This window comes from Prenolepis imparis, unplaced genomic scaffold (genome assembly GCF_030444845.1).
Source record: "Prenolepis imparis isolate NDT839.2.m4 unplaced genomic scaffold, iyPreImpa1.0 SCAF_13, whole genome shotgun sequence".
Classification (NCBI taxonomy): Eukaryota; Metazoa; Arthropoda; class Insecta; order Hymenoptera; family Formicidae; genus Prenolepis; species Prenolepis imparis.
The window spans coordinates 8,125,084-8,147,697 of record NW_028141171.1 but is presented as its reverse complement, the minus strand read 5'-3'; the positions used below and the strand labels follow the sequence as shown (position 1 = coordinate 8,147,697).

Here is a 22,614-nt window from a genome sequence, read left to right as displayed (position 1 = left end):
ATTCTAAAACATTTTTCGGTATCACTAAATCATCACAATTTCAAAGATATATTTGTGTGCATTATTTTAAATGGAGCACTATGTGTGTATGTATGTATTTTATCGCACATCTCGTTTAAACGTATCACACAAAGAAATACATACACAATTTTTTTCATACTATTACATTTATATCTCCATTATGCAACATGCGAGCTTAACGCCATGATTTTGTACAAATGCAAGAGAAGCTTCAGAAATTTTCATATAAATACAAGAAAGAACAAAAATATATATAATAGCGATAATATAGGATGTTCGTATTACAAACATTAATAACATTATAAACAATATTGTGAGATTCGATTTCAGATTTGTTAAATATCCACTGAATGAGTATTTCTCGCTTCTAACGCTTCGCCATATGAGTCTTTAAGAACATGAGCTGCGCTCTGGATTCTAATGCGGCCAATTCCGCCACAACAGGAGCCATTTGTTGGACATGATTTTTGTAATCGGAACCTAGGAGATACGAGACGTTTTTAATAATAGCCTCGTTGTAACGTAATAACGAAAAACAATATTACGTACCCATCGCCAGTCTTTTTTCGCCATACATAACTTTTCCATCAAATTCATTCAACGGCACCTTTATGTCCGATTCGACTTGTTGAATCGTCACGTTCAAGTGATCCTCAATCTCCGCCAAATACTGCAAAATGTTTTTATTGGTTATCGAATTTTCATATAAATATAGAATTTATTTTGAATGTACTCTCTTTCGAGAAAGAAAATAGATCACCTGGGGCTCATTGTACCACGTGCAACAACCACCTTGATTAGTCAGATTGGTGTTTTGGCAGTTTCTCCCACGAGAAGGACACCATTCGCCGTGATACCACACCTTCTCCGGCACACTACTGACCAAAGAGATCGCCAGACCCATCCTCTCGGCTCTGCCGACTCGTCCGATGCGATGCACGTAATTGGACTTCTCATCGGGAAGAGTTATATTTATCACTGGAAAGATAACATGAAGAGAAATAACATAATCTTTCCGCAAAAGGCTTCGCTCGATCGAATTACTCACTAAAAGGCAGACCGGTGATATCCAATCCTCTGGCCGCCACGTCGGTGCAGATCAAAAATTTCACCTCCTGACGTTTGAACCGCTCTAGATTGGCCTTTCGCTCCGCGGGCTTCCTGTCTCCGTGCAAACACACACATGAGAACTGCTGTCCGCCGGCCTGCTTCAGGTATCTCTCAAGATTATCGCAGTCAATTTTCGTCCTGCAGAATATCAACGCTCGGTCCATCTTGTGCTCTTTGATGGCGCGTATGCAATACTCTCCCTTCAACATCTTCACGGCTTCCGACAACGTCTCTGTAAGATGAACGAATATTAGATCGTATCGATCTCGTTACTTGTAGTGAGAAAAAGCGATTATGATAATCATCTAACCAGCGGTATTGTTCCCTGGTCTCACGTTATCTCTTGCGTGTACACCGTCAGTTTCTACATGATTTCTCAGATTATGCCACGATTTGTCCTTCTGCGGATCTACCTTCACTACAACATGATGCACAGTCTCGGGCACTGCGTCTTCGCCTTTCAAATCCACCCAAGTTGGAAAATGCATCAAACGTTCCTACAATCAAAAATTCAAGTGTTCAAAATTCGAGAGGTATAATGTTTTCATTTACTTTTATTCATATCATATTGTTAAAATATGTCTCGATGCAAACTTACGGCCATCTTTTTAACTTCGAATGCATGTAACGTCGCCGAACACACAATCATTTGCAGTCTCTTGCCGTCCGACGTAATTTTGGGAATCTGTTTGTGCAGGCGATCGATGAGTTCGGTGTAACCCTGCTTCAGTAATCCGTCAGCTTCGTCCAGCACAAAGAACCTTGAAATATATCAATTTACTTCTATCTGATGTTATTTCTTTGTAATCGAGCAATAAATTACCTGCAGTGCGTTAACAACAAGTAACCGCCTTGTATAAGATCCTCTAGACGTCCGGGAGTCCCGACGACTATGTCCACACCGGAGTTTAACGTGGCAATCTGCTCTTTTACATTCACACCACCGATAACGAGCAGCTCTCTGATCGTTGGATTCTTCAAATGTACTTTGAACTAAAAAATAGATAAGGTAATTTCGTTAATATCACATATAATCTCGACAAAATTTGTTGAAAGTCTCGAAAGTCTCATTCACCTTCTGGATTTGATTGTAGGTTTGTTCAGCTAATTCGCGAGAAGGCTCTATGATGATGGCTTGAGGCGCGTTATTTGTCGGTTTACCGCTTTCGCTTGATTTCTGATTGCTGCTGACAGGATTGCACTTGACGGATTCCTTGGGAGCCGACGACACGGCTACATAATCATTTGGAGGCGGATGCTTAAATGGTTGCGCTCCAAAATTGAAGGCCATCTCGGCGTTCTTCAGCACGACAGCCGGGTAGTAAGTCTGCGACTTTTGCTGCGCGTTTAACGTAAATGCAACGCCCAAGTCCACACCGTTTTTGGTAAATTTCATTTCGCCTTTCGCCAAGTCGAGGAAGCATCCGATCACATCGTGCATCCCAAAGGCTTCCCCATAATTGTCGAATTGCTTCGCGTTCGATTTCTTTCCGGTACCGCCGAATCCATAACCGGATCTATCCGTTCCTAAGTCCAAAGCAGCCTGTTCCAAGAACGAAATTCTTAGAATTATAATATATATTATATATTATAAGTTCCTTATAATATATAAGAAACTTATAATATATAAGGGATTTAGAGAATTATATAAAAATACTTGCCTGAGATGTAGACCAACCCACTCGGCATAAGCCTTCGTCAGTAACTGTGGCCTCAAAGAAATACTTGCCACTTCCTGAAATCCCTTTATTTGCACGACAACCGTGCCATTCTTTCTGTTCTCTACTCTGACATCTTAAACCATCCGGTGTCACTGCCAAGGCTTGTCCTCTATCAAACAGACTCAATCCCCAATGTGCCGCTGTATAATAATAACAAGATATTTGTATTGCACTTTCTGATGATAAACTTTATAACATAACGTCTGTAACACAATCTTAATACACACATTGTTGAGTTTGTGCAACAGCTCCTGCTCCTTTTCCAGATTCCAAATCTTTGAGAGTCTCCCAGACTATTTGTAAAATAGGCAAACAGAAGGCACCGGTTTTTCCACTACCAGTTTCCGCAGCCATCAGTACATCTCCACCACCCAGGACCAGCGGGATGGCCTCAGCTTGAACATCGGTTGGTAGTCTGCAATTTACAATCTCTTGAAAATAATCAGATTAAAATATAATTATCTGTTAGACTTTTGTTCCATTTTTTCAAAACAGAAGTTATATCACATTTTTACTCACGTCCAATCTATGTCATCGACTGCCTTTGCTATCTCTGGTAAAACAGCCATTTCTAAAATATGAGGAAAATTAATTATGATTTTGACACAATACAACATATGATGTAATAATTATTGCACAAAATTTTGACATCTTTGAATTGATTTTTTATATAAGCTAAAATTACAAATAACTTATTGTAATTATTACCTTCGAAAGCAGTCATTTTTTCTCGATTATATTTAACTAGGTTTTCCTAAATAATATGTTTTTGCGAAAAATGACGTTCCCGGCAAATTGCAGCAGATCAGCTGTACTCGGCTGCTCTCGCCGTTCGCCGTTTCCTCGAAAAACCAACAGTCATTATATATCATTGACATAGATTGAGCTCTATATTGGAAATTGGAATGAACCTTCAATGGCGGGAGAATAGTTTGTAGAAAAGGATACATACATGCTGAATGGATCGCTATCTTTGTCAGGCATTCCGCCGATTCATAGCTGTTATTGGCCGCGTTCAGCGGACTCAACTGCTAAGTAGCAATCGAACGTGATTGGTTCCTACTTTAAGATCCAGCCAATCAGCATGGAATGACATCGGAAAATTGCTCAACTGTTGAGCTGAACGCACCCATTTACTATCATAGTCAAAAACATCGACTTTACAATTCTTTACGCACTGAAAGAAGAATAAATAATTCACAACCATTTCCAATTTTACTATATAAATTCATAAATAAAAAGAAATTAAACCATTTTTTGGAAGGTGCGTATCATTTCTATCGCTAAATATCTGATGAGAAATATTTTTGGTTTAAATAAATGTGAAAAGAGACGAAGATCCGACCAGAAGTATATCTGTTTCTTTCTAATTCTATAGGATAGTCTCGAGAAAGCTCGCACCTCGCACATACTATAGAGCCGCAGATAGGTATCAACTCCGTTTACGGCTGTGTCGTTTGGTAAATAATGTGTTTGTAATGTAAAACAAAGGTACAAAGTGATTCACGCGGTTGAAGATTCGAGGAAATTCAGAAGAATTCTGGCGGAGATGATACTTGACATCGTTTATCGACTCGCTGAAAGATAGTACCGCGAAAATGACACCTAAACGGAAGGCAAGTATATTTAAAGGTTATGACGTGAAGTATGCAACTCTTCCGTTCAAATTTTCTATCATCTTTATTCGCATTATCGTTAAATAATGGACTCGTTTGTTCGTTCCGCATTATATTTTCTGTTCTCTTCTCCCTTCAAAATTTGAATGTGCATTTATTTCATTTTAAAAAACAGAATGTAATAGAAAGTATAACTGTGTCAGAGCTGATTTGTTTATTGAATTGTTTATTTTTAAGATAAAAAGTGATCAACAAGTCAATTAAGTAATTCAGAATCAGGGCCACTTCGACCAACTCTAATTAACTTTAATCGACGATTAACCTATATCTTTGTCTCTTTTTAAGAACGTATCTGAAAAGAGACAAAGATATAGTTTAATCGTCGATTAAAGTTAATCAGAGTTGAAGTGATTGAAGTGGCCCTGATTCTGAATTACTTAATTGACTTGTTGATCACTTTTTATCTTAAAAATAAACAATTATATATAATTACGGTATAATATCACTTTTATAGACAACCAGTTCGGAATCATCATCATCGAGTAGCTCGGGTTCTTCCTCGAGTAGCTCATCGAGTTCAGGCAGCGAATCTAGCTCGTCCGATTCCGAGAATTCCAGTAGTTCCGGCAATAGTCAGAAAGCATCCGATACAGAAAGAACCAAAAAGAAAGTGCCATTTCCAGTCACTCGTCATGTCAAATCCAAAGCTGAAACGGCTTTCGTGCCACCTTTGGATAATAAAAATAAAGACAGACAGCCGCAGAAACCCAGGCCAGTGTACTCTTCCGAATCTGAAGAATCACCCAGCAAAGTAAAATCACCGCAAAAGAGAAAACCGCCAGCTAAACCAAAAGCCACTGCTACCATAGCACCAGTCGTGAAGAGATCTCCCACAAAACTAGTACCGGCACCAGTAGGACAGCATAAAGCTGCGGCTGCTTTAAAACCTGTTAATAGCAAGCCCAACAAATTTGTCGGTGTGTTTATATGCTATCTAACCTCAATTATTATTTTATTTTTTGTAATAAATTATATATTCCTATCCCAGTTTTTTTTCTGAAATAATACATCATTGATAATTTTTCAGGTTCCACGAATGCCAATGGCAAATCTCCCGAAAAATCCGGGAAAGCAACAGAACCGGTTCAGAAGAAGTTAAAGAAGAAAAGTATATTTAGTCCAGAAAATAGTAGCGAAAGTGACAGTGGTATCTTGACGAAAGTTAACACAGTCAAACCAACGAGCAGTTCCGCAAAATGTACCAAGAATCCTCCGGCTAAAGCAAAATTAAATGATACCAAGCAAAAACCTGCAACAACAAGGCAACTTGGTAAATAATTATAGTATCGAGATGTGAATGTGTTTAAAATTTTTTTATATAAGTTTGAAAAACATATAATGTGAAGTTTCTGACGCGTATAATATTATTTGCAGTTACAAAACCCACGCAACCCACGCAGAAATCGGACAGTTCCGCGAGCTCGAAGAGCTCCGGTGGCTCAGCATCTTCCGGTAGTACAGACAGCAGTACTGATTCGGAATCGTCTGAAAGCATCACCAGCTCTCAGCCTCAACCGAAAAAGAAGGAAACACAGCCTAGCAATACGAATGCTATAGCAAACGTGCCACCTAAGAGACCATCGGCGGCAGTCGCCCCGGTAAAATCGCAAAAAACAGTTACTAAACGACAAGGTACGCTAATATACAATTTTTTATCGATGTATCGCCACGTAACCTTTAAAGAAGAAAACAAAAAGGATGATTTTGTGTGTGATTAGGCGCTGTAAAGAGCGACGATGACGGAGATGCATCTGCGAGTGAAAAAGAGGATGAAGGAACATCGGTCTCGAAAACAGTACCGAAAGGCAAGCGAAAACTGCAACCACGCAAAGGAAGTAAATTGCTTCAGCTACAAACGAAAGCAGTCAGTGATTCCGAATCTGACACAGGTAATCAAAATGTAATAATTAATTTGCGCTTGACTGATTTGATGTTCCCTCTTTACTGTAGTTTATTTGTATATAATATCTCTATCCTATGATCTGAACTCTTTCCCCGCGAATTTCTATGTACTTAGAGAAACTCGAATTGTATTTGTTTAGTTCGAGTTAATATCGCCACTCATGTATAGTAATAGACATTATTATAAGATAAATCTTTCCTTTCTTGAGGTGGCATTCGAATCGGGAAGAGTAGATGTATTTTCTTTGAGCAGTGGATTTGGAAGTCTATGCTGCCTCCTTAACACAAAAAAGCAGTATTTGCGCTTTTGGATAGAATGGATCAAAGATGTATGCATATTTTAAATTATACAGTATTTCGATTAGTCGATAAAATACACAAATATTTCGTGTATAAAAATCAAAGCAAAATTGTTCTAAGATGCAGATACGGTTTCTTTTTTGCTTACGGTGGCAGTATGGTTCTCAGGTGTGGAAACGGTAGCGTGTAAGCGTATCCTACAGATTGCGCTAACTCGGTGTGATCTGTCAAGAGTAGCCGAGAGCAAAAGGAGTACGAGCAAATCGCCTGTCAAACGTGCCGGACCGTCCGCCGCCGTCAGACAAGCCTCCTCCGGAGCTGGCAGATCGACGCAGAACAGCGCCTCTAATTCTGGTAACAGAACAAATCAGACTCCTTACAATCGAGCACGAGGAGCTACGAAGGACCGTGAATGTCCGCTGGCTGCATCCTGCGACTCGCGGGGTCATCTCTCTGGAAAACTCGACTCGCACTTTACCTTAGAGGCGTGTCCGCTATATCACAATACCACGCCGCAGGCTTGCGTGTAAGTTGTCAAAAATCAAATCAAATCATGTTAATAATAATTGAGAACAGAATTGAGTTATTCAGAGAGATACCACCGAAACCTCGATAGAGGTTTCGGTGATATTTCGTATTTATTACACGGAATAAAGAAAATGGTCTTGATTTTTCTAGAGAATTTTATAAAGAGAGAAAAAAGCGAGAGGATGAACGCAAGAAAGCCGTAACGAATCTGGCTAAGAAACCTAAAGGTGTTCATCAAACTACCGAGCAGCGCAATTATCAACTTAAAGTGCGAGAGATGAGGAACAAGTGGAAGGGTAACACCGCTGACGGTAACGAAAGCGACAGCGGCGGTGAATTACAGGGAAACGAGAAGGACAAGCAACCTCGGCTGAACAATCTCACGCCTGATTATGATCTAAAGCTGTTTATGGAAGCCCAAGCGATAGCCAGCGAGAAAATCGTAAGCATTCAGTTTCATTTATATCTCAGTTGTGATACACAATATATTTACTATTATATATATATTATTTTATTATTATCTATTGGATACTAATATATATATTGTGCAGTAATATTATAATATATTAAGATAATGTGTAATTTAATTGGCATTTTTTTCTAATACAATATCGTATAAGCATTCTGCTTCTCTATATATGTATGTTTTTTTTTTTTTTTAATATATTTAAGGAGAAGGAATTAAAAGAATTGGACTACGACGGCGAAGGTAGAAATGGCGGTGGCACGCGAGTCGTCGAAATGGGAAAATGGGAAATGGAAGTTTGGTATCAGAGCCCGTATCCCGAGGAGTACAGTCGTGCTCCGAAACTTTATCTTTGCGAATATTGCCTGAGGTACGCGAAGAGTCGTCAAGTGTTGAGGAGACACAGAGAGAAATGTTTATGGAGGCATCCACCAGGACACGAAGTGTACAGGTAAATATACTTTAACTGATTGTATTTCCTTTATTCTGAAAAATTTTTATTTATATAGATAAAACAATACAAGTGAATAAATATATCAACAAATATATTGTTAACATACAATTAAAAAAAAGATTAATAAATAATAAAAAATATTCCTCTTTTTAATCTTCTCAAAATTTTTACTAAAAAGAAAAAGAGAATTATGTAATATGTTATCACAACTTAAATAATCTGGAATGACAATCTTATCACACACATATTTGTCTTTCTTACAGAAAGGACAAGATAGGAGTGTGGGAAGTGGATGGTAAGCGGTATAAGCAGTATTGTCAGAATCTCTGTTTGCTGGCCAAATTCTTCCTGGATCATAAAACGTTATACTACGACGTCGAGCCGTTCCTGTTTTACGTCATGACAATCGGCGATTCCGAAGGCTGCCATACCGTCGGCTACTTCAGCAAGGTGAGTACCTTGTTTCTCTCTTTCTCTTATTACCACCAATTATGCGCCCATCTATATTCATCCCTAAAGTACTCATGCGTAAATTCGATGAACTTTACGTTCTGTTACTTCACGCAGAAGTAGTAACGAAATATCTATTGAGAAATACAAATACAATATGCGCTCGAAAGAATTTATCGATTGATCCAATGTGATCCAAGTGTATCGTAATATTTCTCACAAGTTTAGCTGAATCTGAACGAAATGTATATCTTAGATTGCGGTATTTTTTTCTAATTCACGAAATATGATATATTTCAAACGTCATCATACATATGACGTGGAATTATTTTTTGTCATAGTTTCTCGCCAGTTGCCATTTTAGTACTATAAAGAATTCTATCATTTTAATTCTCAAAATCCACAACATAATCTTTCTAATGGATCGTTGCATTAATTTATATTCATGAATAATTGTGAGTGAGAATAAAATAAAATAAAATTGTTAAGAAGAAGATATTTACAATTCTGTACTCCATTATTATTATTCGAGTGCCGAAATTGCAACTGGATGAGATATCATCCCTAATAATAGCCATTCATACAAAGTCCCGAAGCCCTCGACACAGTCGACGAGCTGCTCCATCTTCGTGATTCCTTTCGCGGCTTAACCAGCTCTCGTAATGGCATCCGCGTAGTGTGCACGGATTACGCGAACAAGGGTGCGCCTCCGTAGAGTGTCTCTCGTATCTCTGACCTTTCTCTATCAATCCGCCAGATCGTCGCGTACGCACACACGCGTTGCCTCGAGCGAGGGTGGAATGCGCGGAACACAGTATTTCGCCGGGAGTCGAAATCTTTACCGACGTTCAACGACCCCTGACCCTGGCAAGACGCATCCCCGATTCTTAACCACCCCCGTGTCTCTCTTTCTCTCTCTATCTCTCGAAGACGTGACGAAAATTTCCTCCGGATTCGACTTAAACCTTCTCGCGTTCCTTAATTCCTTTGTCTTTTCGCCTCTCTCTCACGCAGGATCGTCTCTCCTCCGTCTTGGAAACCCTTTTATATTGCTTGTTGTTTTTTCTTTTTTTTTCTCTATCTGTAAAAAGCTGCCCTCCGAGAAGAATGCAGAGCGAGAGAGATGAGAGGAAGGATTATCTGCTCTGCAAATTGTTACATCAGCGTCTTGACAAGCGGATCGCTTTGTTAAACTTTGTGTACTTCTTCTTCAATCCACTCTTATTTCGTTCATCGCCGATGAATGGAGACGATTTTTCTTTAGCGCGAAAATGCACTTAAAATACTCTCTCTTCCACTAATTAGCCGATTTCAAATTGATCAAAAGATATTAAAAAATAATGCAATTAAAGCGGAATGTTAGCTGATTGATTATTTCTTCTTCAGTTATCGTTTGTGATAGAATTTCTTTTCTGACAAATTTAGGACCAGGTTTTTTACGTTTAATAATTAACCAGAAAAATTTTGATTCTCTCAATTAAAAAATGTTTAGCGATGATTAATGATTAATGATGTCCGTCGCGATTGTGCCTTAAAACTTATGCCCCATCACGCAAGTTTAGTCGATATAGTCGATCGAAGATTTAGCTTGCCACGCACGACTTTGATAGCACAAATTGCATAAAACATCTAGTCTTTATCGTTACTGTCGAGGGTGTCAAATTGCGTTACGTCTCGCGTAAAAGAGGGCGTGTCCCGTCCTGAAATATTCAGTTAAGTTTCTCAAAGTAATTCCTTCGTTCGAAATTATATCATGGTGTACGTGAGCTCTTCCGTAAATCCCATGTATTTACGAGCCACTTGCTCCTGTAAAGGCAATCTATATCTCATCTTCTAAAAATAAAATACTATTACCTAAAAGTACTATTATCTAAAATACTATTATTTATACTATTCATTTCAATCGAGATGCGGATATATAAATATAGCAATGTCTATAAATGTATAATACTACAAATACAATGATATAAATGCAGTAATATTATGGTATGAAGGATAATATATCAGTTTGAAAGAACTCAATCTTCTCTATATTTTCGGTAAAATTAAATCATACCTCACTTCGATCGATAAGATAACTTAATTAACAACGTAATTGCTCTTATCATATTAATATCTCGCGGATCTAGGACGACATGATGTAAATCTCTGTAAACGCGCGGGTTGCACATACATATACATACACACGGAGACGAATCCTTTTATCTGTGAAAATAGATTGACATTGGCTCTCGTTCCGGGGTATTAATATCAGGGCACACTGATCTCTCCGGACGCATCTTTTCTGTCGGGTACGGACTGCCGGCAAATTATGTTACACTCTGTATAAAAGGGCGTAACTCGCTTCCTGCATCCGCAGCGGCGGCGGCGGCGCGAAGTCAAAATCTTTATAGACGTTCAATGACCCCGACCCTGGCCAGACGGTCGCAGGGTAACGCCGGCGGTGGTGGTGGCGGCGACGGCCGGGATACGAGGGATGAAAGGTACGAGAGAGAGAGAGAAAGAGAGAAGCAGGGATGGAGAGGAGAGGAGAGGACAAGGGTGGCCCTGCTGCTGGCGTACGCTATGCATGCGCTTCAGCACACCAGGTGGAGGAGGAGGAGGAGGATAGTCGGGTGGTTTAGGCGGTTGGCCGATGGCGGTGGTTGTGATGGAGGTGGTGGTAGTAGCTGCTGCAGAAGGGGGTTGCCGATGGTCGCGGAGGGTGATGTCGGCGCAAGAGGGGAAGGAGGGCGTCGCCTGCCGCATCGGGTCGTCAACCTTTCTGCGGCACTGCGACGTCGTCGTCGGGGTCGTTATTATTTCCTCCTACTCCTTCTCTTCTTCTCCTTCTCCTTCTCGTTTACTTTCCACCGTGTCTTTGCATGCTCTAGTCGTCTCCGTCGCTCCTACCTCGTCGTCCTTCCGATTTCTCTTCCAAGTGTCGTTCTCTCTCTCGTTCTTTTCCCTGTACTATGTCCTTCGACTCGTCTTAACACGCTTCCTCGTCTTAGCACGCTACTGCTTTCCCTTCCCTACGATCAGTCTTCGTATCCTTCTTCGCATTCGCACGATTTCCGAGGACGCGATCTCGCCTTCGACGCGATCGCTCACGCATGTACATTTCCTTTTTTTGTTCTTCTCGTACCTTAGGTAAGCGCGGTGTCTCTTATCTTGTCCTCTTATGTGCTTTTCTTACATCCTTTCCTCAATCTTTCACATCTTATGCGCATAATTTTCACAACGTATTGTTTACACATGGATTTGCTCGTTTATTCATCGTTCCAGGATATCGACAATACTGTGCAAACTATTGACACCGATACGTAAACGTGACCGTAGGATTTGGAGCTTGATCTATCGAACGAGGTATTGACTATGTGACGATGCGCGAAACCCCCAAAACGGATAATCCGAGTCCATAATTTTTCTCGTAGACTGTAGACGACTCATCTCCGTTGGACGATTTACACCGTCCTTGTCTCCCTCGTCTCTGTCTTCTTCAATGATTTTTCTTCTACACGATACCGCGCCGATCGCGATGAATATTGCATCAATATTGAATTTCCAAGTGTTGGCTCGTCTTTGAACTACCTACGACTAACGTTCCCTCGATCGGTTTCATTCGCGTGGCTTCAACCTCGTTCCCTACTCGCGTTTCCCTGCGTCGAATTTCATCCCTCTCTCTCTCTCCTCTCTTTTCCGTCCTTGTCGTTGCCGTCGCCTTCGTTGCAGCATTAAACCGCAATGTCGGCGCCTCACCCTGACGTGGCTGCGAAGCGGCCACCACCCTGAAGCCCCGGGATCTCCCGGGATCTTCCAGGATAACGCTGGCGTTCGCGCTCAGTTTTTACTTCTTCCTATTCCTTCTTCCTCCGTCTCCTCTTCTCTCCGTCTCTTTCTCTTTCTTCGTTCCGTCTACCGATTCTCTTTCTCGAGAAGCAGAAATCCACGAGGCCGGAAATCGCGAGTCAGCCCGTGCTCCGACACCGGAAGTGGATTTACGCGCGACCGCACGAGCGTCGTAGATGTGGATTAACCGGGATGGTATCCGTCATCGTCGCGACGTCTGTGAATTACCGTGAGCTGTAAATCTTCCTCCAGAATCTTGCGGACCATCAGTGTAGGATAATGTTTATACAGCTGTCCGTGTAAAATATAAAGACGCCCCGAAGAAATTTCTCAGTTTTAACCGTCTCCGTTTAGACGGTCTACATTTTTTCCCTTCCTATGGGGGAATCCATAATCTGGGAGATCGTTTAATTATTTTTACGTACAACGATGAGAGAGGGAATAATATTTCGTATATGCTGCCGAATATAAAAAAAAATTCTTATCGGCTAACAAGATTACGGAAGAGAAAATATACAACCTGCGATTACGCGGAAAACCTTACGTAACGATCGACACGGAGTATATAAACTGAACCAACGACACGGTGCGTGCGCGATAGTTGAGAGTCCGATTGATTCAAAGATATATATACACTATATTTCCGTATATACATATAGCAAATTATAAATTTTTCCCGCAACCTTCCTTCTTCCCATCCGCCGCGCGTCGCAGCTTTTATGGGGCCATTCGGAACTACGACTATAGAGGAATCCCTCAAAGTAGCTCGGAATCGTTCAGATCGTAAGCTTCGATATCCCCCCGTCGTAAAAGTTTCCTCCCGCAGCTTGACCTCCGATGATTCGGACATTGGCCTTGAACGACACGGTCGTTGACCTTCCCCATCCCAGCTAACTCGGTCGTTGACCTCGAGCGTCGCGGTCGTCGACCCCCGGGGCGGGAGATTCCCGGCGTTGAACTTGAATAAATCGCGCTCTTCACCTTGGACGACGCTCCGCGAATCCGTCGTCGTTTGGATTATCGACTCTTGCGCGGCAGATGAGAGGAGAGCGGCCGCGATTTTTACCGCCGTCCAACTCGTCTTCGTTCGTACACCTTCGTCTGTGTCGCCTCGTTCTCTCTCTTCTCGCGTGATACGGAATTTTCATCAATTCCAAGGCAGCCGAGCAGAAATTAAGAGGGTCGGATTGAGGCGTGAACGCTTCCGCCGCGTGTTTATTGAGACATGAAGAGCTATTATTATGCCATTCCAAGACTCTTCGAGATTGCATTTCGCAGTCCTAAGTAGGGATAGTCAATATGTATTAACAATAGCCCCTAAATCGGCGACTGATTAAATCGAGGCGATTGAATAAAAAAATGATTAAATCTTTTAAGACATGATATGTAAAGAAGCTTCTTTCTAGAATTACTGACAGAAAACAAAACGCATTATGTCGACTTTATTAATTTTATATTCGATATAAAATAAGAATGCAAGAATAATTAATTAACAGCGACAGTTTTTAATCGATTGTTTTTGTTTTAAGTTTGCTTATACTTTTGCTGCGGATTGCTAAATATTAAAATCTAAATACGTGCTATGTCGCGGGATTTTATATTTTTTCCCGAAAGTCAATAACAACAACTGTGGCTTTTAAAAAGATGCAAACTATATTTAAAAACCGTGTTCCCTCGGATATCCCGAAAAGAAGAAACGCGTGTCACACGCGTGAAACCGGTTCTGAGGACTGGTAGGTCTCCAGATAGTGCGGGATCCGTTTTCTGATCCTGAAATCCTTGCATCGTTTCGCGTTGACCGAGCAGGGCGACGTGGAACGAAATTTTCGGCAATCCCCTCTAATCTCCATATCGTTGACAAGTATTGAATCGAATCGCTATGTAATCTTCGCAGCTCACTTGCAAAAAAATTATATTGATGCACTTTGCGATGTTCAACCGGAAAGGGCTAACGAATGGACCGAGTCGTAGCTCAGGTTCCACAGTGGCTTGGTCAGACGGTCCGGGCATTCGACACGGCTAGGAAGAGAACGTAGCGACGTGCGAGAGTCTCGAGTAAACGAGACGTTAGCATATCCTCTTACGCAGGTATTGTAAACGGTATAACCGGTGCGAGGAAAGGGGGAAGGGGAAAGGAAAAATAAGAGAACGATGACTGACAGCGAGACACGCATGTCGAACATCGATGGCAACTGGGCCGCACTGATGTTGTTGAAACTTTACGATTCGCGCGGCTACAGAAGCGAGGAGAAATCGGGGTGGGTCCTGTGAAAGTGCTGCAAGTTCGTCACGGAAGACCGCAGGAAGGCTATCAAAACATAACACATCACTCCCAAGTAGAACACGTAACGCGAAAAAATTATAAAAACTTCAAGTTATGTATTAATAGATATAATTTTAATTTTTTATAAGATATCTATATTTTTTATTTTTTATTATATAAGTAATAATAATAAAAAATATATATCTTATGAAAAATTAAAGTTATATATGTATATTAAAGTGATTTGAACGGTACAAAAACAGGAGAGGTTCTACGCACTTTTCCTATTTGACTATTGATTACTGTAAATTATCGCAGGCTTTTTTGCAAGTAAGACGACAGAGAGACTGTCTTTCTTCGACGTGCGTGAATTTTAATCCGCTCGATGCGTTTGACACCGTAGCTTGCGCGCTATCTGAGTAAATATGAGCCGAAGCAATATTTGCGAGTCTACTATGCGCACTTGCATTTGAAACGCAAGTACAACGCGATATTATTTTTCCTCGGTGCAGCAACCGAGATACCTGTCCCGAAGAGAGAGAGAAAGAAAATGATGGATATCTTTTCGACGTGGGAGTTCGATGAAATTCAATCCTTTGGCAGATAGCGACAGATAGGAAAATAAGCGTCGAACAAAAGCGTCCGTGTATAACCGACATTCGATTACAGCTATAAATTAATGACACGTTCAATATTTATTTACTCCAATGCGGTTATCGCATAGCCATAATAAACGAGAGCGAATTAACTTTGGATTGATCACATTAATTAATCAAAAAATTTATTCGTAAGTTGAAAAAGAGTTCAGTTTTGTATAAGATCGTATTATCTCCTACGACGATTAAATTACTATCATCGCAATCGCGCAAAAGAATATCTGCCGAGAAATTTTCGTGAAAGGATCAGTTGTATCTTCGAATTTCGAATCAAGATTCTGAAATAAAATTGAGAAGACCACCCGATTCCCAAGCGAACGACGGGCGAAGTTGCGAGATAAAACGTCGACAGGATGTTTCCACTTCGGGTGGGAAAGAGCGTGAAAAATCGGCGGACGTGGTTTCCGTGGAAACGCGACGATCCGCGGTCGCTCAGGGCTCATTTGCCTAACTTCCGGCGGTGCGCCAGTTAGCCCGTCACGGACGGCTCAGTGCGTTATATATCCTGAATAATGCATAGAGAGCGGTGGAGCGAGAAGAAGGGCTGCGAAGGACGAGAAAGAAGGAGACAAGTGAACGAAGAAGAAGTCGAGGGAAGAAGATTAAGGGAGGAAAAGAGAGAGAGAGAGAGAGAGAGAAGAAGCCGGGCCGACGTACCTGCGCCCTTCACGAGAGCAGCGGTTTGGACCCATGAAGAATCTGATGAGGAAGAGAGGGAGATAGAAGGAAAACCGTCCAGCGTATATAATATAATAAGTAGACAGACGGGTCCCTCTCTCAGTCGGGCATTTATACTCGCGCTTTATGTCGCGCCGGAGAGGATAGGAGCAGACCAGGGAAAAAGGCAAGGCGGAACGACGGTAAACGGAGATCCTTGGGTTGCGTCTGATCCTTTCTCTGGATTCTTTCTTCGTTCAGCCGAAGGCAACCTGCGAAGCGTGACGAACATTCTCGATGCTACCGAGAAAAATTATTATTCATCGAGATAATATATATCGAAGATACACATGCACATTTTTATTATTATCTATTACCCTTTTCTTCAACTTTATTTCGTTTTCTTTGATTCGTAATGAAACTTGCTCGTGCCGGAATACACGGGCGATTGCAGCTCGCCAAGGAAGATCAATCGCCAAGATCGAAAGTATCTCTCCTCTCGCAATTTCATAATCCGACAGACGGAATCACGGAAGGGCAGAATGTGGAATTCTTCGAGAAGCTACCCCGATCCTTGGTGAAACGTGGCGTGGTGTGGAGTAGACGGGAAGGGAGGAAAAACGAAGAGGAGGATTTTCCAGGAGACGAGAGCTCCCGAGGCGAAGGAAGAACAGACGCTCTCGGGTGGACGGAGAAAAGGATCAGCGAGAGAAGGAAGGGTCGCAAAAGGGAGGAGACGAAAAAGAGAGAGAGAGAGAGAGAGAGACGACAGTGCGGCGGTAGACGAGGCGAGCAGACAGGCTGGCGGGTACGAAGGACACGAGAGGAATGGAGGAGGGTCGGGCAATTTTCCTTAAAAATATCCCGCAGACAGTGGCCCAAGAGGGCGAGGAAACGCGACGCTAAGGGCGGCTGCTGGGAATTGCAGGCAGGCAGACAGACGGGATAAGAGGGATACGGGGGAGGGATGACGTAGGGTAGTACGCGTGGTAGTAGTAGAGATCGTCGATACTATACGCGCCTCGCTTCGTCGAGAAGAGGTTGGGGTAGGCTCGCCCTCCGCCGCCATCCTACCCTACGTTCAACTCTCCGTTCACCCCCACTGTTCGCCCTTCCGTCTTCTCTCTCTCTCTCTCTCCCTCTCGTTTATTCTCTCTTGGTTTCTCTTAACCGGCAAAACCTCGCCCCGACTGGGGTCGATCGATGCCAGACAGTACTGCTGTTCGGGCGACCAAATCCCGCCAAATGCACATCCACAATGTCTGAGGGTTCCCGTGATCTCTGCCCCTCCTCTCCGTCCTTGCTAGCCCTGGCGATGTTTTTCGCCTTCGGTTTGCTCCTTCGGTTTCCATGGAAAAGTCTATGGTGGCATACTTCTCGCACGGCGCACTTATGTTCTCTCTCATCGAGAATCTTGATTTAGATTCCAATCGCCTTTTGTGTCTCGATCAATTATATATTGATACGATAAAATCCCGCGGTCGTGCACCCGTTTCTTGTTGCGATCATCCTTGAATCGAGAGCTCATACATCTCGAATGATGGTTGGTGCAAATGATTCGTCTGCGGAATTAATGAACTTCGAACTGCGTCAATGATCCATTATCGATTATTCGGTGAATTTCATCAAGCTCGAAGTCGTCTCCGGATAACGTGGCATAAATCGATTTTCCGCGAATGATTAATATTCATGCATACATTTTCTAAATATTAGAAAATAAAGAAATAAAATTTGAGAACTAAAAAAACTAAAAAACATTCATCAAAAATAAAGAATAAGACATATAGGAAATTCATCGATAAAATTTATGATAATCATAGTGTCAAATAAAATTGCATCATTACATGCAATACTCATATTTGAAAATAGTTGCCATATAAAATGTTGTCGCTTGTTTTTTAGCCTCTTCTTTCCTTTGCACAGCAATTAATTTGATCAAATAGACGATTATTCGGAATTTATCTTTAATCACGCACATTATAAGATTTGCCAAAGTTCCAAGGGCGATTAATATTATCTCGCGATTAATTGAACGAACTTGTTGGTTTTTTTTTATTTTTTTTATTTTTTTTCCGAATGGATCGCGTTGGATCGATGGTCATCGTCTCCAGAAAGATATCCCGAAAGAAAAAGAAAAGAAGAAGAAACTAATACAGAATACGTCACACTTGTTCGAGTCGCTAATCGCAAATCGGCGTTTCCATACTTTGTGCTCTGAATTTTTTCCATTCACGTAGCTTACGATACGACGAAAAAACGAACCGCAGTCTGCTTTGGCACAGCACGAGAGGAAAAAAGAAACGAAACGGCAGTAACTAATAGATCCCTCTGATCCTGCAGGCCGGACAAAGGAGAGAACGGTCAGGTAATAACTGTTCAGCTTCGGAAGGGCGAAAGCGCACGACGAATAAGCCGAAGCCTTAGTCGATCCGTCGTTTTTTTCAAAATCTACGACAGGGTCGCCATCCCGCTGGGATCCATCCCCCATTGTCTGGCCGTACCAGGAATGAAAATTCCATCTCGTGTGTCTTGGAATCATTGCGTTTCGTCGCAAAATTTCCCTCCGCGAGGACGAAAGATAAAATTTGTCGTGTTAATCCTTCACGAGGTAATAATTTCCCTGTCTGTCTTCCTCCCCTCCCACCTTCTCTTTTTCTTTTATTGCCGCAAAATTAAATCTGTATAATGTAGTTTCTTCGTGATGATATAAAGTATGAATTAATTCATTCTCTCCCCTCGATGTCTTTCAACAAATTAATTGGACTTTAATTTGAAATTAATGTGCTTAAGAAGCCCATCATCGTGTGCCTATCTCGTCACGTGCTAAATATTTATTCTACACGGTGTCCTTGCTCGACTAACGAGCATGGGGGCAATGTGCTAATGTAGAACGTGATGAAAGAGCGAGCTGATTCGAAAACGAAGAGATTGCCGATTCGCGAAATAGAGAGAGAAAGAAAAATCCTCTGTACGCAACGATGCAGCAATAACTCGTAAACGTGTAATTTAAAGGGAAAAACGCGCGATAAGACCTCCCGTATACCCCGTGTATTAACAGGAACGCTTTGTTCGGCGTAAAGAAAGCGGAGGAGGAAACTCGGTGCATCTAAATATAGAAGTGACTGTCGCGAGGAGCTGCAGTCGGCCATTAAGTCACGCTCACACGCATTTCACTGCATTTTCAGTAGCGCCAGAGCTTGAATTTTTACATCAATTCTTCGTTAAATATATTATATCAACATGTGACGGCGAAATTGTGAGAGACAAAGAAATAATAGGTTTCTCTCATTGATTAAAAACTTTTTTCCCCCATAAATGAGATCGTTCAACTGTATAGTTGGTATTTCGTTATATTATAAAAAAAATTTTATTCATCCCCAATTTTTTTTTTTTTTGTTTGTAATGCGCGTTTGCACGCGCAGTTGCATCGAATGCAAAGATCCGGTAAACGTTGATGATAAGCTACGATCGCGTTCAGGAGAGTACACGATGAATTTTTTTTATCTACTATTCCGCTCGACCGAGTATATTTAATTTCATCGGCGATCGGCTGTTGCAGCTACTGCTGCTGCGAGAGTCTGGCCACGCGTATTCAGGATTTCATTGCGATGCATTTGGCGTCTTAAAAGAAAAAAAAAAAAAAAAAAAGAATATCCTAGAGAGTCGTGTAAAAAGGTTACGGAGAAAAAAAAAGAACGTGGAACCGATACTTGGAAGAGTTAATTTCCATTTACGCCCACCGAGTCCACCTCGTAAATATTCGCCGGCCATCGAAGCGGAAATTTATGTCGTCTGCGTTTAAGCCGATTCCTCCGAGCCGGTCCTCCAAACCGGATGACAGAACCACGGCATTTCCGCGCCACTGTAAATAAGCGTCTGCAAAAATTCCGATCGTTGTTGCAAAGATCGTCTTATACGTTCCATAGACACATCTGCCGCAACAATACACGAACGCGCCATTGCGTGTAGAGATAGGATAGAGAATGAGAAGGGGAGAGTTGGAGGACGTTATTTATTATATTCTCTCGCGGGATAAGTGCTTCGAGAAAAGTTCGTGGATCAGAAATTGTAGAATAGGAAAGAAAAGGCGAAAGACAGCATCGTGAAAAACGTGTTATCACTGTTGTGTCAAAAAAGAATCTATTCGCATTCATTAAAATTATCCAACAGTTTTCTATTCAACGATTTCTATTAATTTATATTAATATTATATAATACATATATTTATTTATTCAATTAATATTAACATAAAAAGTTTGGCGGAACCGCAAACTCCGAAATATGATCCAGACTCTCTAAAGTACTCGTGCAGCTTCTCCACTTGGAGACGCGCAGGGCTAGAATTCTGATTAATTGCCTCTCGTCAAGGGACATCGGGGCGTCTCTCAAAGAGGTGCTTGTAAAGCGATCGTTAGAGAGAAGGATAGAGGCGGTCCAGTTGTGGCGAGACGCGAATCTCGCCCGCGGTCGGACACAATTATTTGATTCGCCTTATCCGCGAACGCTGTCTCTCTCTCTCTCCTTTTCTCTCGCTCGCAGACGTTCGTTCACCTACGCATCGCTCTCTCGGCGAACAACACACCAACATCATCGTCATCGTCGTCGTCGTCGTCGTCGTCGTTGCGACGTGTTGATGAGCGACACGAGAAAGAGAGAGAGAGAGAAAGATAGAGACAAAGGAGATATACGTATGTATGTATGTACGACGGATGCCCGCCTGCTGCTGACCCGCGTTTCAATGGGTCTCCACTCGTTCTCCACTCGTTCTCCACTCGTTCTCCACTCGTTCTCCACTCGTTCTCCACTCGTTCCCCACTCGTTCCCTCTCTCCTTCTCTTTCGCTTCGCCGTTTTCCTCCCTGCATGTTGCACGTATGGCACGACGATACGCATGGCAGAAAAGGATACTGACCGATTGGAAGCCTTTTACGATCGACGCCACACCACGCCACGCCATGACGAGCTTTCTGCATTCCGAGGTGACGCGAGTCTCCGCATCAGCCGGAAAGATGATTCGCTCGCATGCGCCTTCAGGCCCCGACACCGGTCGTGTTCGGGTCGAAAAAGTCAAGTTTTCCTCTCTCTTTCTTATGCGAATTATAGTCTGCGCGATGCAGAAGCGAAGATGACTTGTCAAAGTTTGCGACTCTAAGCAGAGATCGACGCGACTATCTCTAGCGACTGGTACCAACACTGCTTGTTTATTGAAAGCGAATGTGATATAAAATGATACGAAATAATAAATTACAACAAAGATAACAGAATTATAAAGACGATCGTCGCGGTTTCGCGTATTCGTTCTAAGAAATTACGAAATTCGCAGAAGTGTGCAAATTTACGTCGCTACACGAAGACCTTTTAACGGGGGACGATAACGAGCCCGTCTGTCTGCCGTTTCATTGATCGAAAAAGGACACTCGCTATTAAATTTGACGCCCACTCGCTATCACACTATCGCCGTGGAATTGTAAATTGTGTATACGGGTGCACGACTGAATTGAAATACCATCGCTTCGCGCACAATGACGGTTCTCATCGTCAACATTTCGCGCCGCTCAAAGGCCAACGCGCGTGGGACTTTTGCTTCGCTTTAAAAAAATCAATCGCCGATTAATTCATGAAGGTACAACTCGCTCCGAAGCTCAACAATGGGGAGCTCTTTTTCACGGAGCACATAAATTATCGCATTTTCCCTCGCACGTGTTTACTCGGAATTATAGGTTTCTATTTTCTCATTCATATACGCACATTCATTTTTGTCTCATTTAAATCCCTTTCCCTTTCTCTCGGATCTCACGGCTATCTAGGCTTTGTCTCTTTAACTATCTCTTTTTGTTTTGCGTGAGCGTTTCTAATTTTTTTTTCTCCGTTCACTCTTGATCTCTCGGATTCTTCTGTTACTTTATCGTCGAAATTAGCTCGTCACGCGGTACAATTTGCGCGCGGCACGATCACGTACGAGTTCGCGAGCCGTGGATCTTTGATGAAACTATTTGGACCTCTCGTTAGGTCGGCTAAGCGCTAATCGAGGAACATATGAGAGAGAGAGAGACGACTGCGTCTGCATGTGTATGTAACGCGTTCGAACGGCGCAGATGGTGCGGATCGGTCGCCGAGAGAAACGTACAACTACGTTACTATATCCTTACGATCATTGATCTGTTTTATTCCTCTCTCGCACGTAGAGCGCGGTGGGCCGTGGCTGCGGCCTCGCGATCGTTACTCTATGCGCCACCTTGCCGCGTTCCGGAGATGAAGGGAGACGAAAGATAAAGAGAGAAAGAGAGAGAGAGAGAAAGGGAGAAAGAGAGAAGTGTCGGTATCGATTCCAGCGAACTATATATCCGCGAAAGAAGCTGTAGCATACCTCGCCTTCTCCGGCAAGAGAGGACTGCACTCTCCTACGCTAGGACAACCCACGACCGCGACGTGATTATTGACGCACGAGTCAGGATTCCGCGCGGAGAGTCCTTGACGCATGCTATCGCGACGAAAATAGAAAGTGCGTGTCCGCAAATATATGTATATGAGTGAAACCGTTCGGAATCACGGATATATCGTAATGCATTTAATATCCCGA

General features: G+C 42.2%; 2 protein-coding genes across 4 annotated transcripts in view; one reads left to right on the top strand and one right to left on the bottom strand.

The window, feature by feature from the left end:
• Positions 1-251: 251 nt before the first annotated feature.
• Positions 252-3,693, bottom strand: Ddx1 (ATP-dependent RNA helicase Ddx1). The gene is made up of 12 exons (XM_083052699.1): positions 3,561-3,693; positions 3,372-3,423; positions 3,080-3,267; positions 2,793-2,992; positions 2,207-2,674; positions 1,955-2,124; positions 1,730-1,892; positions 1,442-1,628; positions 1,070-1,363; positions 782-999; positions 571-691; positions 252-501 (listed from the first exon to the last, which is right to left on the bottom strand). Exons 1-12 carry the CDS (start codon positions 3,574-3,576, stop codon positions 389-391), a joined length of 2,190 nt encoding a protein of 729 aa, XP_082908825.1. The 5' UTR covers positions 3,577-3,693; the 3' UTR covers positions 252-388.
• Positions 3,694-4,278: 585 nt separating this feature from the next.
• Positions 4,279-22,614, top strand: part of Chm (lysine acetyltransferase chameau) — a 29,424-nt gene continuing 11,088 nt past the window's right edge. For 2 of the 3 annotated variants that reach the window (XM_083052696.1, XM_083052698.1), the window contains exons 1-9: positions 4,279-4,468; positions 4,983-5,445; positions 5,556-5,798; positions 5,903-6,160; positions 6,247-6,417; positions 6,899-7,256; positions 7,409-7,700; positions 7,931-8,175; positions 8,442-8,628. In XM_083052696.1, the coding sequence (XP_082908822.1) occupies positions 4,451-4,468; positions 4,983-5,445; positions 5,556-5,798; positions 5,903-6,160; positions 6,247-6,417; positions 6,899-7,256; positions 7,409-7,700; positions 7,931-8,175; positions 8,442-8,628 (2,235 nt within the window). In that variant the 5' untranslated portion in view covers positions 4,279-4,450. The remainder of the gene's footprint in view (positions 4,469-4,982; positions 5,446-5,555; positions 5,799-5,902; positions 6,161-6,246; positions 6,418-6,898; positions 7,257-7,408; positions 7,701-7,930; positions 8,176-8,441; positions 8,629-22,614) is intronic. The other variant, XM_083052697.1, reaches the window with a different exon arrangement.

Excerpts from the sequence above, each read along its gene's own strand:
- Ddx1 (XM_083052699.1), bottom strand. Across the intron at positions 1,000-1,069 it reads TATCACCGGTCTGCCTTTTA|TGATAAATATAACTCTTCCC; the intron begins GTGAGTAATTCG and ends TTATCTTTCCAG. Across the intron at positions 502-570 it reads CGAAAAAAGACTGGCGATGG|GTTCCGATTACAAAAATCAT; the intron begins GTACGTAATATT and ends CGTATCTCCTAG.